Genomic DNA, 20,269 nt, shown 5'->3' with positions numbered 1-20,269 from the left:
AAACAAACTGCACATTCTTCAGGTCATATTTCTGTCAATTAAGCTTGTGATTTAACAGTTTAGAGTTTATTCTCTCTAGCAAGAACCTGGAGTACAGAAATTCTCCATTATTTAGTAGGCCACATTCATGTTCATGGACAATCAAGCAGAGGTAAAACCAATAACTTCTGGGAGCTAGGAGACCTAAAGAGGACAGATGTCTGATTTTTAGAGTTGATAGAGATTATATTTAATTTAGAGTGATGTTTAAGTATGTGAGACATGGATGAAATACAAACATAAATTTTGTTTTTTGTTAAATAAAGGATGCTGCTCATGAGAAAGCATATTGCTCTAAATACCTGTACTAGTCTACAAAAGAATGAAGTATTTATATAGACATAGAACAAAGCAACAACCTTAAATATGCAAGAAAGTAAAAAAAAGAGAGCACAAAAATAAACAATTCAAATTGACAATAACTAGTATTTTAAAAGCAAGTAAAAGTCCTTTTTGCAAAAAGTAATTGAATCATCATACTGATCTAGTTGCTTAAAATATAAATTAAAAAATAAGTAGTGAAAATGAGAACATAAAATATACTTAAGTGCTCTGTAAATTGAGACTGAGGTAGATAGTTCTAGGTGTGACTACTAAAGCCTCTACACTTCACTCTTTTTTTTTTTGGTGGTGGCAGGGATGGAGTTCAGGACATTGTGCTTGCCAGACTCTACCACTTGAGTCATGCCCACAGCCCTTTTTGCTTTGGCTATTTTTTGAGATAGGGTCTTGTTTTATGCTGGAGCTGGTCTGGACTGTGATCCTTATATTTATGCCTCCCTCTCAGCTGAGATGACAGGTGCATTCCACCATGCCTACATTTTATTGGCTGTGATGGGGTCTCACTCACTTTTTTTGCCTGGGCTGGCCTTGAACTGTGATCCTCCTGATCTCTGCCTCCCAAGTAACTAGGATTACAGGTTTGAGTCACTGTGCCTGGTCTTTACGTCACTCTTTTTTTTTTTAAAGGCAAAACAAAACTGACTGTGAAGAAAGGTAACGATAGAGAGGGTGATATTCTTCTTAAAACCACTTAAGTCCTGTCAGCAAGATAAGATTGGCATATGATGAAATGTTAGGCAGTCTTAAGAATTTTAATGGCATGAGAAAATTCTTTACTAGTATAATGGGGAAAGCAGGGTATAAAGTTGTATTTACTCTGAATTTCAAATATAGTTAAGTATCAGCAGTAACATTGCTGCTGTTTTTTTAAAATTTAAATCATATTCTTTCATATTGCCAAGTTTTAACAATCAAAAAATATTTTTATAATAAGGTTAAGATAGTTAACTGCCTAAAAAGCTAAAAAATGCAAGTCTGATAGAAATAAAATCAGTTAATGAATAAAAATAACAGGGGAAAAAAAAACAAAAAAAAGTTAGCAAAGAACAGTTTTCTGCCAAATGGATAACAGAAGAATCTGTTCAAGTTTTCTAAGAAGCTTGTTCTATAAACTATGTCAAAATATGGTGATGAAGATGATAGCAGCTAACCTTTATATTTTTAGTGCTAGCAAGTAAACTATGACTTTCCAAACATTACCATTTGATCCTTTCAACACTGCTATCGAAAGAGGTACTATGCTTATCTCTAGTTTAAACATGGACAGAGAGGTAAAAGGTATAGAGCTAGTAAATGGCAGAGCTCTGATTTAGGCCTAAGAAACATGACCCTAGAGGTTGAATTATTCCTCCTTTTACTGCATAGTGTGCTACTCATCTCAGTTTATGAGAAAAACATGTTTATACTCTAAAACCTGACAAGAATACCAAAAAAGGAAAAAAATGCTTAATTTTATTTCAAATCCAGTTTTAATAAAATTTCAAATAATATAACTGAAATATAAAAACTAAGGGAAATGGTCATTTTTTTTAATCCTTAAAATTCAAGGAATAAAATTTAGTCAAATAGTTTACTATATTTGTAGAACAGAAAAACAAAATTATAGCAATATGAATAGTTATTGAGAAGGATTTAATAAGATTAAACATCTATTCTTAACTAAACACATGACTTATGCAGTCTTTCATTTTAACAAAAGAAACATTTTATTATAAACAGAAAACATATGCCAAGCATATAAAAAAGAAATGTTCAGATTCTGCTCTCTGTCATTGAGAAATAGTTTACACATTCAGAAATGTGGACAGAAAATCTCTACAAGGAAATATATATGCATATCAATTAAATAAATCCAAATTAAAACTTTTAGGGTAAATCAATTGAAATAACCAAAATAAATAATATTTGAACCCAAATACTTATAGAGCAGAGGAAATGATGTACACTTATACACTAATGCTAGCATTATACAATGGTATATTCTTTTGGGGAGTAATATGGTAAAATCTAGTAAGAATCTACATAGAATAATGCCAATAACTAGCACACAAAACAGCGCTGGGGGCATCTCTCTGTAGAGTGTATGCTTATCATATGTAGAACCTTGGATTTGATCCCCAGCACTAAAAAAGAAAAAAAGTGGAGAGATTCCAAGATGGCGGCTAGAGGTAGGAAGCAGAAAGCGACCCTCCTATAGTGAAATCTTGGAGAGACGCTGGAGACACACTTTGCAGGCATAATCACCGAGAAAAGGCATAACTTTGACTCCTCCACATCTCCAGCCAGCGCAGAGAATCTCCACTTCACGTTAAACGGAGAACCGAGGAGGCCCCCGGGCCGCCAGTGGCCGGCGCCCATACGGCTTGGGAAGACGCGGACCAGGTGAGCTTCGCGGTACCGCGGTTCCCCCACAGACAAGCCTGGGCCAGAGCAGCATAGCCCCCTGGACAGACTGACCTCCACCCGGGAAAAAAAGAGAAACTGAGTACTAAGCAATAAGAACAGTTAAGACACGCTGGAAAGAGGGTGGGGCGCCCTGAGCGCTGAAGATTGGGGGAAGGGAATCCTTCCCGGGACTGTAAAGAAACGAGCCGGGCGGGCTGGAGAGGCTCTGGCGGGAGCGGGGCGCCCAGCAACCAGGAGCGGGACGCTTGTGAGAGGAGGGAAGACCCACTTCCCACGTGAACTGTAAATAAACACGCAGGCCTGACAACGCAGGGCAGTGTCGCCTTTCCCAGTGCTTGGAAAGGGAAAAGCCTGTGGCAGAGGCCCCCCTCCCCCGCACAGGAGAACTCTGAGCAAACAAAGCCTGTGGGACCAGGTGAGTGCTAAGCTCACCCCAGAGATCTGCATAAATAACGCCGCCAGCTACAGGCTGAGAGCAGCAGGCAGGCAAGCCACAGTTGCAGATACCACTCTCAGAACTGCCTCCAGACGCTTTTTTTTCTTTCTCTCCCTACCTTTGATGAGAGAACAACCGAATTACACCTGCAAGCCGAAAAACTTACTGAAACTATTGCATTTGAACTGGGGACACTTGGTGGGGCTTTTTTTTTATTTTTTCTTCTGTGTGTGTGTGTGAGTGTAGTTTTGTTCTACTTTATGCATCCCCTTTGATGAGACAACTACAGAACAACATCTGAGGCACCAACTCCAGGACTGGAGATTGAGACGGACATCCAAATTATTAAGACTGAAATTGCATTGCATATAAACTTGGAAGTTTTTTGGTTTTTTTTTTTTTTTTTTTTAATTTCCTATTTTCCATTTTATTTTAATTCATTTTTATAAATAGATATTACTTTCATATACTTATTTTTTATTTTTTTTATCTTTGATTTTCAATCCTCTCTCTGTCTCTCTATTGTCTGTTCAGCTTACTGTCGATTAGTACACTAACACTCCCTGTTTATACCTTTGAAACTCTCTTGTCTGATACCTTGTTCTGCTTTCTCCCTCTTGTCTGTATATTTGTTTTCCCCTTTTCTTTAACTTCTTGCTTTCCATCTCAGCTCACTCTTCCGTTCTCAATATTACCATTGTTATTATTACAAGCTAGAAAATACTTAATTACACACAGTACAGGGACAGTAACAACACCAAGGACAATGACAGGAAGACAGAAAAAACAAGGAAACCAGTTTCCCCACAGCAAAAAATTAGTACAGGAACCAGAGGGGAATGAAGAGAACAGAAACTCAGAGCCAGACTCCAACAAAATGAAGATAAACTATGCCAAAGGACCCAATGAAGCCTACAAGAATAATTTAAAAGAAGATATACTACAAGTACTCAATGAGAATTTTATAGAGATGATACTGGATAGGGTCAACCAAAATGTACAGGAGACACTCAAGAAATTCCAAGACAATAAAAATAGAGAATTTGAAAAAGCAAAAGAAGAAATAAAGGAAACCATAGAAGCACTGTATAAACACCAAAGTGAAAGAGAGAACACAATGAATAAATGGATAAATGAACTCAGGACAAAAATAGACAACAATAAAGAAGAAAACAGCCAGGATATGGAAAACCTCAGAAAAAAGAACGAAACAGAACTGCAAAACAAAACGGAAAGCCAATCCAGCAGAATAGAACAAACAGAAGACAGAATCTCAGAACTTGAAGATGAAATGGTAATTAAAGGAAAAACCGAAGAACTATTAATTAAACAACTCAAGACCTGTGAAAAGAAAATGCAAGAACTCACTGACTCCATCAAAAGACCAAACTTGAGAATCATGGGCATCGAAGAAGGAGAAGAGGTGCAAGCGAAGGGAATGCGTAATATATTCAACAAAATAATAATGGAAAATTTCCCAAATCTAGAGAAAGATATTCCCATACAAATGCAAGAGGCCTCCAGGACACCAAACAGACCAGATCAAAATAGAACTACTCCACGACATATCATCATTAAAACAACAAGTTCAGAAACTAAGGAAAGAATATTGAAGGCTGCAAGAGAGAAAAAACAAGTAACATACAAAGGTAAACCCATCAAAATCACAGCAGACTTCTCAACAGAAACATTAAAAGCAAGAAGAGCGTGGGGTGAGATCTTCCGGGCACTGAATGAAAATAACTTCAACCCCAGGATACTCTACCCAGCAAAGCTATCATTCAAAATAGATGGAGCAATAAAAGTCTTCCATGATAAGCAGAAACTAAAACAATATGTGACCACAAAGCCACCATTACAAAAGATTCTGCAAGGGATCCTGCACACAGAAAGTGACACCCAACTTAACCATGAAAAGGCAGGCAGCACCAAACCACAGGATAAGAAAAAGCAAGACAGTAGAGAGTAACATCAAGTTAGGTACACACAATCAAACCTTCAAACAACTAAGATAACTAAATGGCAGGAATCACCACATACCTATCAGTACTAACACTTAATGTCAATGGACTTAATTCACCCATCAAAAGACACCGTTTGACAAAATGGATTAAAAAAGAAGATCCAACAATTTGTTGCTTACAGGAGACTCATCTCACCGACAGAAATAAGCATATGCTTAGGATGAAAGGCTGGAAGAAGATTTACCAAGCTAATGGCCCCCGAAAACAAGCAGGAGTAGCAATACTTATCTCTGACAAAGTAGACTTCAAACCTACATTGATCAAACGAGACAAAGAAGGACATTCCATACTAATAAAAGGGGAAATAGACCAAAAGGAAATAATAATCATCAATCTGTACGCACCCAATGTCAACGCACCCAATTTCATCAAACATACCCTAAAAGACCTAAAAGCATATATAAACGCCAACACAGTGGTTGTGGGAGACTTTAACACTCCATTATCATCAATAGATAGGTCATCCAAACAAAAACTCAATAAAGAAATCCAAGATCTAAAATATGCAATAGATCAAGTGGACCTAGTAGATGTCTATAGAACATTTCATCCAACCTCTACACAATATACATTCTTCTCAGCAGCCCATGGAACCTTCTCCAAAATAGATCATATCCTAGGGCACAAAGCAAGCCTCAGCAAATATAAGAAAATAGAAATAATACCATGCATACTATCTGACCACAATGCAGTAAAAGTAGAACTCAACAACAAAAGTAAAGACAAAAAACATGCAAACAGCTGGAAACTAAATAACTCATTACTTAATGAAGAATGGATCATCGATGCAATAAAAGAGGAAATTAAAAAGTTCCTAGAAGTCAATGAAAATGAAAACACAACCTACCGGAACCTATGGGACACAGCTAAGGCAGTCTTGAGAGGAAAGTTTATAGCCATGAGTGCATATATTAAAAAGATTGAAAGATCCCAAATCAATGACCTAATGATACATCTCAAACTCCTAGAAAAACAAGAACAAGCAAATCCCAAAACAAATAGAAGGAGAGAAATAATAAAAATAAGAGCTGAAATCAACGAAATAGAAACCAAAAAAACCATACAAAGAATTAATGAAACAAAAAGTTGGTTCTTTGAAAAAATAAACAAGATCGATAGACCCCTGGCAAACCTGACTAAAATGAGGAGAGAAAAAACCCAAATTAGTAGAATCAGGAATGCAAAAGGGGAGATAACAACAAACACCATGGAAATCCAGGAAATCATCAGAGACTACTTTGAGAACCTATATTCAAATAAATTTGAAAATCTAAAAGAAATGGACAGATTTCTAGATACATATGATCATCCAAAACTGAACCAAGAGGAAATTAATCACCTGAATAGACCTATAACACAAAATGAAATTGAAGCAGCAATCAAGAGTCTCCCCAAAAAGAAAAGTCCAGGACCTGATGGATTCTCTGCTGAATTCTATCAGACCTTTAAAGAAGAACTGATACCAACCCTCCTTAAACTGTTCCATGAAATAGAAAGGGAAGGAAAACTGCCAAACACATTTTATGAAGCCACTATTACACTTATCCCAAAACCAGGCAAAGACACCTCCAAAAAGGAGAACTATAGGCCAATCTCCTTAATGAACATTGATGCAAAAATCCTCAACAAAATAATGGCAAACCGAATTCAGCAACACATCAAAAAGATTATCCACCACGACCAGGTAGGCTTCATCCCAGGGATGCAGGGGTGGTTCAACATACGAAAATCAATAAACGTAATAAACCACATTAACAGAAGCAAAGACAAAAACCACTTGATCATCTCAATAGACGCAGAAAAAGCCTTTGATAAGATCCAACATCATTTCATGATAAAAGCTCTAAGAAAACTAGGAATAGAAGGAAAGTTCCTCAACATTATAAAAGCTATATATGACAAACCTACAGCCAGCATTATACTTAACGGAGAAAAATTAAAACCGTTCCCTCTAAAATCAGGAACCAGACAAGGATGCCCACTATCTCCACTCCTATTCAACATAGTACTGGAATTCCTAGCCAGAGCAATTAGGCAAGAAGAAGGAATAAAAGGAATACAAATAGGTAAAGAAACTGTCAAAATATCCCTATTTGCAGATGACATGATCCTATACCTTAAAGACCCAAAAAACTCTACTCAGAAGCTTCTAGACATCATCAATAGCTATAGCAAAGTAGCAGGATATAAAATCAACATAGAAAAATCATTAGCATTTCTATACACTAACAATGAGCAAACGGAAAAAGAATGTATGAAAACAATTCCATTTACAATAGCCTCAAAAAAAATCAAATACCTAGGTGTAAACCTAACAAAAGATGTGAAAGACCTCTACAAGGAAAACTATACACTTCTGAAGAAAGAGATTGAGGAAGACTATAGAAAGTGGAGAGATCTCCCATGCTCATGGATTGGTAGAATCAACATAGTAAAAATGTCGATACTCCCCAAAGTAATCTACATGTTTAATGCAATTCCCATCAAAATTCCAATGACATTCATTAAAGAGATTGAAAAATCTACTGTGAAATTTATATGGAAACACAAGAGGCCACGAATAGCCAAGGCAATACTCAGTCAAAAGAACAATGCAGGAGGTATCACAATACCTGACTTCAAACTATATTACAAAGCAATAACAATAAAAACAGCATGGTACTGGCACAAAAACAGACATGAAGACCAGTGGAACAGAATAGAGGATCCAGATATGAAGCCACACAAGTATGAGCAACTTATCTTTGACAAAGGAGCTAAAAATATACGATGGAGAAATAGCAGCCTCTTCAACAAAAACTGCTGGGAAAACTGGTTAGCAGTCTGCAAAAAACTGAAACTAGATCCATGTATATCACCCTATACCAAGATTAACTCAAAATGGATCAAGGATCTTAATATCAGACCCCAAACTCTTAAGTTGATACAAGAAAGAGTAGGAAATACTCTGGAGTTAGTAGGTATAGGTAAAAACTTTCTCAATGAAACCCCAGCAGCACAGCAACTAAGAGATAGCATAGATAAATGGGACCTCATAAAACTAAAAAGCTTCTGTTCATCAAAAGAAATGGTCTCTAAACTGAAGAGAACACCCACAGAATGGGAGAAAATATTTGCCAATTATACATCAGACAAAGGACTGATAACCAGAATATACAGGGAACTTAAAAAACTAAATTCTCCCAAAACTAATGAACCAATAAAGAAATGGGCATGTGAACTAAACAGAACTTTCTCAAAAGAAGAAATTCAAATGGCCAGAAAACACATGAAAAAATGCTCACCATCTCTAGCAATAAAGGAAATGCAAATTAAAACCACACTAAGATTCCACCTCACCCCTGTTAGAATAGCCATCATCAGCAACACCACCAACAACAGGTGTTGGCGAGGATGCGGGGAAAAAGGAACCCTTTTACACTGTTGGTGGGAATGTAGACTAGTACAACCACTCTGGAAAAAAATTTGGAGGCTACTTAAAAAGCTGGACATCGATCTACCATTTGATCCAGCAATACCACTCTTGGGGATATACCCAAAAGACTGTTACTCCAGAGGCACCTGCACATCCATGTTTATTGCGGCACTATTCACAATAGCCAAGTTATGGAAACAGCCAAGATGTCCCAGCACTGACGAATGGATTAAGAAAATGTGGTATCTATACACAATGGAATTTTATGCAGCCATGAAGAAGAACGAAATGTTATCATTCGCTGGTAAATGGATGGAATTGGAGAACATCATTCTGAGTGAGGTTAGCCTGGCTCAAAAGACCAAAAATCGTATGTTCTCCCTCATATGTGGACATTAGATCAAGGGCAAACACAACAATGGGATTGGACTATGAGCACATGATAAAAGCGAGAGCACACAAGGGAGGGGTGAGGATAGGTAAGACACCTAAAAAACTAGCTAGCATTTGTTGCCCTTAACGCAGAGAAACTAAAGCAGATACCTTAAAGCAACTGAGGCCAATAGGAAAAGGGGACCAGGAACTAGAGAAAAGGTTAGATCAAAAAGAATTAACCTAGAAGGTAACACACATGTACAGGAAATTAATGTGAGTCAATGCCCTGTATAGCTATCCTTATCTCAACCAGCAAAACCCCTTGTTCCTTCCTATTATTGCTTATACTCTCTCTACAACAAAATTAGAGATAAGGGCAAAATAGTTTCTGCTGGGTATTGAGGGGGGGAGCGGGAGGGGGCGGAGTGGGTGGTAAGGGAGGGGGTGGGGTCAGGGGGGAGAAATGAACCAAGCCTTGTATGCACACATGAATAATAAAAGAAAAATGAAAAAAAAAAAAAAAAAAAAAAAAATAAAATAATTTACTGAGATCAAGAAAAAAAAAAAAAAAAAAAAAAAAAAAAAAGAAAAAAAGTGCTGCCAGGTACCGGTGGCTCACGTCTGTAATCCTAGCTATTCAGAAGGCAGAAATCAAGAGGATCTCAGTTCCAAACCAGCCCAGGGAAATAGTTCATGAGACCCTATCTTGAAAAAGCCATCACAAAAAAGGGCTGGTGTAGTGGCTCAAGGGATAGGCCCTGAGTTCAAACCCCAGTACTGCAAAAAAAAGAAAAAGCATAAAACATACACATATCAATTATAATTATTTACACATGAATTCCCAAAGTTTATAAGTAAACATAGGTGATATAAATGGAGTTGCTGTGTGGTAATAAAAATCAGAGATTACTAGTTAAGATGTGTGTTCAGACCTAAGTTTGAATCCTGATCCAACTATATGACCTTGGGTAGTTTATTGGTTCAGTTTGGTCTGACACACAACTTAGTTGTGAAAGTTCATTTGGTAATGTGGGGTTTAGAAAATGACACCCCAAAGAGTGGCACAATGAGTTGGACAAACAGTTACATCTGATCTCTCTGATCAGATAGTCCCCAGTTCATCTCTTCTTTGGAATTCTTTCTCTCCCAAAGTACAGGGAAAGGTTTTCTCTAAAATTCCCTTAATTGACTAAGAGAAGTTCTCTTCCCAGAAATTATGAAACTGTAATGAAATCTCATTAATCAAAAAAGGGTTAACCAGCAGAGAAAACACTGAAAATCAAATACCATACCTAGAGTCCAGAGGCATTTTGTTCCAGGTGTTCTTTTTTTTGTTCTCTGAGCTCATTCATTTCCCTTACCCTAGTACAATTGCCTACTCCTCCTCTCCTTTACCCTTAAGAAGAAGTTTTTAAACCTCAACCATGTGTCTTTGCATTTCATATTTTATATGGTTCTTGTGCACATTAATGAATTTGGATGCTTTTTCTCATGTTGATCTATCTATCGCCAGACTCACAGACTCAAACCCCAATACAGAGAGGGAGAAATTCTCTTGGCTCTTCCAGTTTTGACAGGGTCAACAGAGTTCCAAAACTACTCTGTTCCCCCAGAAGCTACAGTGGGGAGAGCCTAGGCCTGATAAGAAGGCAAAAGGTAAGAAATTTCTTACTGGCTAGCCTTCTGGGTTTCTCTGCCTTTGGAGTCTGGTTAAGCTAGTAGTGAAGCCCATCTTTTTGTTTTCAGTTTATTTCAGCAGACTTGATTATTGAACCTTCCTCTTCAAAGGGCAAGTTCTAACTTTCCTACAGGTACTAGGGTAAAGCTGTAATAGGGAAGAATGTATGCAAGCATGGATTGTATTTACTCACAAACATTTATTGAATACCTATTACATACCAGACATATTTTGGAGAAATAGGATAGAAACATGAGCAAGGCTCGAATGGGAGGTGTGGTTCAAGTAGTAGAGTGCCTACTTTCCAGGCGTGGAGCTCTGAGTTCAAACCCTAGTCTCCCTGCCCCGCCCTCTCCCACAAATGAACAAGACAAAGAAAACTATTCTCAGAATTTACACTTTAGGAGGGAGAAGCAGAAAAGAAGTACGCAAACAAATGGTCAATAATTTTAGCTATTGATAAATGCCATGAATATAACAAGAGAATAGATCTAGTAATCAGAATGGGAGATTCCTGTTGAGTGATTAAGAATGACAGCTTTGACACAGTGACATTTGAACAGAGGCCTGAAGGCAAAGAAGACATCACATACATACTTGCAGGAGTACAATTTAGGCAGACATACCCAAAGATTAGGTTGGTATAAGGACAAACTGTGGAACAAAAAGCCCATGTGACTGGTACAGGAAGAGGAGAGTGGTAGTGGTAGGAAGTTAGATAGGCAGGGACCAGGTCATATAAGGTCTTATAAGTCACACTGCTTCTTCCTCTTAGCACCACGCCCACCCTTTTTTTTTTTTTTACTTAAATTAAAAAAAATAGAAATAAGAGAATGTGAGAAAAACATTCTTCCCCTATTTTCAACTCTCAGATGCCATACAGCACTAACACAATATACTTTACTTCTCGCCATTAAAACGTGCTGGGATTTCTTCCCACCAACCTATTCTTTAGGAGATATTGACTAAATGTCCTATATTTTAATTCAGTTCTGTACTTGGAGATACCATAAGATCTTACAAGATCCTTAAAGCTCAGTCCCACAAGACTGAGCCCCTCTTCAGATCCCAAGTGTAGTAGGTTGTGCCTAATCAGTTTTGACCAACTGGCTGTAAATCTGGGGTTCTAAAAACTCCCTCCTTGGGTTAGATTAGTTTGCTAGAATAGCTCCTGGAACTCAGGGAAGCATGTTTACTGATTCATTTAAAAAGGTATTACAAAGGATATGGATAAACAGTTAGATGGAAAAGATACCTAGGGCAAAGCATGCAGGAGGATGCTGTGGGACTTCATGCCCTCTGTGCCACCCTCCAAGCATCTCCATCTACTCCACAATTGGGAAGCTCCTAGAAATCTATCCATCTGGGTTTTTATCGAGCTTCATTACATAGATATGATGGATCACATCATCAGCCACTGATGATCCCCTCTAAAAGTCCCAACCCCCTAATCATGTATAGGTTTTTCTGGCAATCAGTTCCCACTAAGAAGTTATCTAGGGGCCAAATCCTCCTGTTACTCTTGAGAATTTAAGGGTTCTAATTGTGTGCAAAGAACCAGGGGAAGAGACCAAATATATATGTTTTATTTTATCACAATATCACAGACACCTAACAAAATTATTTTGAGATAATGTAAAAAAGCAACCAGAACATGAGACAATGTGAAAAATAACTGTCTAGTACATAGTAGATATAGATAACTATGTTCATTAGGTTCCTTTCCTATCAAGATTTTCAAATGAAGAAAAAATACTAGGTTTTTCCTTTCTTTCTTTCTTTCTTTCTTTCTTTTTCTTTTTTTTTTTTTTTTTGTGGTACTGGGGCTTGAACTCAGGCCCTTCACCTCAGACCACTATACCAGCCCTATTTTTGAGAAGGGTTTTTCAAGATAGGGTCTTGTGAACTATTTGCCGGCCTGGCTTTAAACCATGATCCTCCTGATCTCTGCCTCCTGAGTAGCTAGGATTATAGGTGTGAGCCACTAGCACCTGGCTAATAGAAGTGTTTTAAATGAAAAAGTTGATTGGAGTTAATTTTAGGAAACAAGGAATAAAAAAAATCAGAGTACTCTTAAATTTGAGTCTGAATCAATGGGAGAATGATAACAATGACAAATTAAAAAGGGTAGGAAAAGAATGAAGTATTTAGGCTGGTGAAAGTATTCTAAGGTACAGAATTAATAGAAATAAAAATGAAATTCATCATTCATACAAAATTCACTAAACCTAAGTGTGAGGCACCAAGAGAGATATGAGAAATAAGTGCTCTCCTTCTAAAAGTTCAGACTTAGTTGGGAAAATTAGACTATGTGTACACAAATGTTATCTACTGTAAAGTGAGAAATGTCCCAAGGGAATCAAATAAAATTTGAAGACAATCCAGTTAGTAAATTTTTCTAAATTTTATTTTAGAAGTTTGAAGAAGGGACCAAATTAAGTTTATAAAAAGGGAAACATTAGAGGTAGGTTTTAAAAGTTCTGTAAGTTATGAACATAGAGGTGGGGAGCACTGGAAGGGGGAAAGGCAGCCCTAGATGATGAAACAGCCAAGTATGTAAGGCAGGAAGGCATACTGTATTGGTTGCTAGGCAGGCACTCTACTGCTTGAGCCACTCTGCCAGCCCTGTGTGTCATTTGGAAATAAAATAAATTAACATTTGATTGAGACAAATTATAAAGGGTTATCACAAAGTAAATAAAGGGAGGATAGAAGAATAAAAAGAGGAAAACAAAAGACCAAAGTCTGAGCTTTAAGGAAATGTTCTTGAGGATAGCAAGAAAGATCAGTTTGAAAGTAGAAGTAGAGGCTCAAAGAAATTTGTTGATTGAATAAAAGAACGGTCACTACTGTATATTGTTATAGAAGCAAAAAAAAATGATTTTTTTAGTGATCAGTAATTTTAGTGATTTTTTTTTTAGTGATATTCCAAGGAGAACCTGAAAGATGACATTTTCTTTGAAATTTATAATATAGTTAGGAAGATTAAGAGCTGTATAACAATATAATATAATACAAACAATCTAATATTTTATCTACCTCAGTAGCTGTGTATTGGAATATGTCTCTGTAGTATTCCCAGATAATTATTGAACCTAAAGATTTTAAATTTAAGAATTTTAAAATAATATATTAAAAAGTGAATACCTAGGAGCTGGGGTTGTGGCTCAGTAGAAGCCTTGCCTAGTGTTTGTTAGGTTCTGGGTTCAATCCCCAGTACCACAAAAAAGCGATGGTAAGATGAGTATGTTTGAGATAATTCTGGAGGACATATCAGATGACATTTCCTTCTCAGATTGGCAATTATATGCAGAGTATCATTTATTCCAAAGCAAACAAAACCAAACTTAGAATGTTACTAGGTCTAGAAAAGAGGCAGTTTAGATTCAACCATATACTCATGTTTTTATCACTAGGTAAGCAAAAGCATGAATTCTATGGTGAGGTTATTAAGTAAAGGTGCTATTGCTGCCAACAAAAGATTATGGACCATAACAGTGACAATATTGTTCTTAACAATCAAAATGAAGCCAGAGTTAACTAAAATATTTAAATCTTATGAATACGTTAGAAGGTGAATAAAATGATTTGCAAGTATGATTAATAGGCTTGAAAGTCTGACCCTTCTTTCTCTTGATATATATGTATATATATATTTCCCCCAGCAGTATACTGAAATAGGTTTAAAAAGTAAAATTAAAATCTTTGCCTAAATTTAAAGGACAAGTTGATTACCATATATTTAATTATAGTGCCTTGCTTTACTAGGGCTATATTAAGGATAATGACAATATAGAAATCTAAAAATATTTCAGAGAACCATTCTTTAAAGACACTCTCTTGCTTATCTTTAGTGAATAGGCAATGATGCCAAGTTAAAGGAAGCTCTCCTGGGTAAATGATTATAAAAATGTGTATATGTATACACCCACACCCCAATATCCACATAGCTACATCTCCCCACACAATACCACACATACACTGTGATGACAAATTCACTGCTCAACCACACTGACAATCAACAATAGCAGAAAGTTCCATGGTTCTTTGTTAATGAGTTAATATTTGGCTTTTTCTCTAAACAAGGAAAGGGAAAAGCAAGGCATGATTAGCTGTTTCAATGATCATATAGCCTTCACAGTATAAGGTGAAGTAATATTTTCTAAACCTTCATATAAATAAACACCACTTTACTTACGTGACATCTTTATATTGCTATCCCAAGTATATATAGACGTAATCTGGTAAATTTGTTTAATGGCAATATTGCTAACCTTACCAGACAAAATCTTAGGTTGTCATTGCAGCTTTATATATCAGACTATTTTTGATCCACCCATATATAGTCTGGTTAATTTCATTTAACTAGCCTGCAGTACAGAGTCATAGAAAATAAAACATGCATATTATATGCTTCTTTTTCATAAACTATTGTTTAGTAAGGGCCATGTTTTGAATACCCTTTAATTGTTAGTGACTATTCTTTCATGCTTAAAAATGTGACCATCACTCAGGATACCTTTTAAAAAGCAACAGAAACTTTCCATTAAAATATGGTTAGAATAGGGATTTGAAATTAGATTTTTTAGAGCAAATTTAAGAAATATACTTACCTTTGATTCGAGGTAGACATTTGCTGATGACATTTTTGTAATTTTGCATATGTAACTAACTAAGGAGATGGCACAAAGAATAAACAAGCTATCATTAATTAATGCTCGAACAAACACAGTCCATTTCAACTGATTTTCTGGAACATCTCCATGGACAAGCATTGCACAAGTCAAATTCACCACGAAAAAGAGAAGGCTTGCCAGTATAAAGCCCAAATGTAGGAGAATTCTGAAAGAAAAAGAGATTTTATTAATGAGAAGTTAGCTTGTGTACAAGAATTCTTTTAGCTTAAAATGTTTATAACTTTATAAATATAAATTTAATAATTTCTCAGAGTTACTTGGGCTATCTATGCTATTATGAAATTAGTATCTGAACTATTTAAAAATGACACAGATTTTAAAGTATTAATTCAGAAATAATTTCACATGGACTCAAGTTCAGTTGCCTTTACCAGGAAGATAATACCGGACTATTTTAACACTATTTCAGGCAACCATGAATTTTTCATTTTTATAACTATTAAGCTGATTTTCATTGACCTTCCCATTTTGATCATTACCAGGTTTTTAAAATTTGCCTAGAATATTAATATACTGTATCTAAATATAAATTAATCACCAAATATTAATAATTTTAAGAGGTGAGGTAACAAAAAATTTTAAAAAGAGGTAAGGGAAATATGCTATAAACAACATTCAGTCTTTTTGAACTCCTGATTATGTTTTGCAAACACTGCTTTCAAATTGAGCAAAGAACATAGAGACAGATTATATAGTTTCAAGCACTCATCACTACCTCCTCTTCCACAGAGATGCACATTTACCTGAAATGCTTAATGTCTTCTTGGAAAAATTAGACCACCTCAGAAAAATCTCCACTAAGGTGTGGCCATCTGTATCAAGCAGCAGTCAACAGTTCTCTGTGTAAGTAGTCCCAGTTCAAATACACTTATATTCCCAAATTAAGTACATATGGCCAGAAATTTTTTTCTTTGCATCCTAACACCTATCCTGGATCACTTTTGATAATGGGAATCATAAATCAGCTGTCCTTTGAGATAGTTTACATAAGATAAATTGAAGGTAATATGTAGCTGGTAAGAGGCAAATTTTGTTAAGTATATATATACAAAATATCAAAGTTTAGTTTGAAAGGTTAGATTTAAAAAAATCTTTTCACAAGGTCTTGATATGTAGCCCAGGTTGGCCTTGAACTCTTGATTATCCTGCTTTAGCATCCCGAATGCTGGGATTATAGATGTACACCACCAGGTCCAGTAAAAAGGTTAGATTTTAATATTCATTTAGACTAAATAATAAAAAACAATAGTCATATAGTTTGAAATAACCAAAAAAGACCTTGAAATTATGTATCCAAGGGACTAGAGTAGTTTAGGAAACCAAAGCAAAGAGAGGGTAAATGAATTGAATAGTCATAAAGTCAGTGGGGAAATTAGGTGTGAAACCGTATCTCTTGATTCTACAGTTTAGCATTCACACTGTTGAGATTAATCAGTAATGAAACATCGCTTAGTTCATGGAACTATACCCCACATCCTCACCCAACACAGTTTAATCTAACTTTAGTATATGGGACCCTGTGAAGCTACATCTGACATCTGAAAAGCAGGGTAGTAGGAGGGAGGGAAAGAGGGAGAGAGAAAGGTGGGGAAGAGATGGAGCGTAGAAGAGAAAGACAGGGGAAGAGTAAAAGAGAGAGGGGAGAGAGAGAGAGAGGGAGAGAGAAAAAGAGGAGAGAGGGAAAGTAAAGTGTTAGCATGGCTGCAGGGAGAAAACTGTGGGCTACTCAGATTACTTCCTTTGGTCTTTTTTTTTTTTTTTTTTTTGCAGTACTGGGGTTTGAACTCAGGGGCTCATGCTTGCAAGGCAGGTGCTGTACCACTTGAGCCACTCCGCCAGTCCAGTTTACCTCCTTTGAATCAATCAACTACTTGATTTTCTGTAAAACTGCAAAGACACCCTCAACAACCTTTCCGTTCACCTTGATCAGTCTACTGTTAAAAATACTTAGATCTTTTAGATACTAATCATTAATATTAATGAATTAATGCTTTAGATCTTGTAGACAGAAATTTAGCTACTCATGAAACTTACTTGTGTTTGTCAAGTTCAGTGGCACATCTGACTTTACATATAACCTACAAAGAGAGTATAAAAAGAAAGTTTAGGAAACATGAATATAGTATGCTTCAATTTGTTTTGACTTTGTGTTTTAAAGTGATACAACTACAAATAATAGATAGCAAATAAAGTTCAAATGTTGACAGCTGAATTACTGTGAAGCAAAACTAGGTCTCTAAATGCTTAATAACTTTATGATGGGCTTAAACTTCTACCTTTAAAATTCAAACAAATTTAATTCAGTTTAAACAGTTACTGAACTTTTGTTATGAGGCAGACGTTGTGTTGCATGGCTTGCCACTGATCCTAAGCTTCATTATTTTACTAGCATTTTGTCCTAAATTACAACTTCTTATTTCAAAATGAATATGGCTGTGTTCTCCAAAAAATTATTTCCCTCTATGATGAAATGAAGTAGTACAAGGAAACTGGTCAAAAAGTGAACACAAAGTGAGCATATACCACATTCAGTAAACTATTCTTTTACAAAGCCTTGCAAAAGGAAGTGAGAAAGACTAATAAGAAGTGAGGCAAAGGAAAAAGACCATGCAAAGAGCCAGGGAGGACTTCTCCAAGGAAGTCATATTTGAGCTAAGTTATGAAGGGTAAATGGGTGTTAGGTAGATGAATGTACAGGCCTGTAGATCTACTTATATCTACTGTATTTTGATTAATATGCCACCATCTACCAAAAGTTGAATGTAATGGACAGTCTAAAATATTATCCTACTGGTCTCTAAATTGTATCACTTGTAGCATTCTTATATTTATTCATTTTCTCTGTGGATTACTGCAATAGCCTTTTGATTACTCTGCCTCCATTCTAAACTCCATCACATCTTCAGAAGATAACTTCCTTTTACCACTTTTCCTTTCTACCTCTCTATGATTTATTTTTAAACTTGTGGTAAAAGATACATAAAAGTTACAATCTCACCATTTTAAAGTGTATGGTTTGGTGGCATTTAGTAAATTTACACTGATGTGTAACCATTACCACCATCTACTTCTAGAACCTGTCTGTCTTCCCAAACTGAAACTCTGCACACATTAAATAACTCCCCATTCTCCTTCCTTCAGCCTCTGGTAACCACCATTCTATTTTGAGTCTCTGTAAATTTGACAGCTATACTCTAGGTACTGCATATAAGTATTTTCCTACAATATTTGTCCTTTAGTGACTGACTTATTTCACTTAGCATAAATGTCTTTAAGATTCATCTGTATCAAAGTGGCAGAATGTCCTTTCTTTTTAAGGCTGAATAATATTTCATTGTATGCATAATACCATATTTGACTTATCCAATCACTCATCAATGGATGCTTTGGCAGCTTCTATCTTTTTAGCTATTGTGAATAATGCTACTATGAACATGTGTTCTATATAAGATTTTTCAGCAATATTTTTTCAACGCTGGGGATTGAACCCAGGGTCACACATAAGCTAGTCAAATGCTTCACCACTGATCTACATCCCTAGTTCTCTACATAAGATTTCAAAGAATTATTTGAGAGTATGTTTGTGATGTTCCTTTACCCCTAAGTACTTCAATTGCGTACTTTTTCTCTTTTTGGCAGAAGTGGGGTTTGACCTCAGAGCCTCATACTTGCTAGGAAGGGTGCTTTACTTGAGCCATTCCACCAGCCTTTTTTTTGTGTTGAATATTTTTGAGATAGGATCTCTCAAACTATTTGCCTGGCCTGACCTTGAACCATGGTCCTCCTGATCTCTGCCTCCCACCTAGGATTACAGGTGTAAGCCATGGGCACTTGCCCATTGTGTACTTCTCTAATAAAGGGAATTTTCTTATACACTCTTAGGTAATCACAAAATAATTACAAAAATCATAAATTAAATATTGATACAATATTATTATGCAATTTTCAGACATTATTGATATTTTGCCAATTGTACCAGTAATGTCCTTTAAGGGAGAAATCCAGGATGATGCATTACACACAGATTTCATGTATTTAGTTTCCTTTAATTTCTTTCCTTTGACCTTCATGCTGTTCACTGATTTGAAGAGTAAAGACCAGTGATCTTATAGAATGCTTCTCATCCTGGATTTACCTGCTGCTTTCTTAATCCTTAAATTCAGTTTATGTCTTTTGGGGGGGATGCCTCAGAAGAATGGAGCTGCATTCTCCTCACTGCATTGTATCAGGAGGCCCATGATGCTCATTTTTACCATTACTGTGATGTTTAACTTTGATGAACTGGTTGAGAAACCCTATCTATAGGATTTTTCCACTGTTAAGTTACTGTCTTCTCTATTATAATTAATATCATGTGGAGAGATATTTAGAAGCTATGTTAATATCTTTTATTCTTCAAACTTTTATCTACTAGTTTTAATACCTACAAATGATTCTTGCCTCAATAAATTATGATGGAACTTGTTTTTAAAAAGTAAAAGGAACTAGGGATGTAGCTCAGTGGTAGAGCGCTTGCCTAGCATATTCAGGGTCCTGGTTTGATCCCCAGCACCATACCTTCCCCCCAAAATTATAGTCTTTCAGGAAAAAGTACACCCTTTAATATATGATAGGCTTTTTATTATCTAACCCCACCTTCCCATCCTTGTATCCTTTCATTCTCCTACCTTCAATCTTATGGTCATTTTGAAATATTTATAGCTTTTCAAATAAGGGGTTTAATTCTGTATCTTCGTATCTCTACATATTTGTACTTTAGCAGGAATACAATGGTTATATAACAAATTATTAACAAATTACAACTCATTCTTCAAGACTTTACCAGCATGTCATGCTTTATATTGTCAGGTTAAGTGC

The 20,269-nt window shown here is 36.1% G+C and overlaps 1 protein-coding gene across 2 annotated transcripts in view; it reads right to left on the bottom strand.

The window, feature by feature from the left end:
- The window catches only part of Gpr137c (G protein-coupled receptor 137C), a 56,429-nt gene that overhangs the window by 19,617 nt on the left and 16,543 nt on the right, over positions 1 to 20,269 (bottom strand). For both annotated transcript variants that reach the window (XM_020160054.2, XM_074067953.1), the window contains exons 2-3: positions 17,447 to 17,490; positions 15,329 to 15,557 (exon numbers count right to left, since the gene is read on the bottom strand). In XM_020160054.2, the coding sequence (XP_020015643.2) occupies positions 15,329 to 15,557; positions 17,447 to 17,490 (273 nt within the window). The remainder of the gene's footprint in view (positions 1 to 15,328; positions 15,558 to 17,446; positions 17,491 to 20,269) is intronic.

Source organism: Castor canadensis, chromosome 3 (genome assembly GCF_047511655.1).
Source record: "Castor canadensis chromosome 3, mCasCan1.hap1v2, whole genome shotgun sequence".
NCBI classification, from domain to species: domain Eukaryota; kingdom Metazoa; phylum Chordata; class Mammalia; order Rodentia; family Castoridae; genus Castor; species Castor canadensis.
This window is presented reverse-complemented; position numbering and strand designations above follow the sequence as displayed.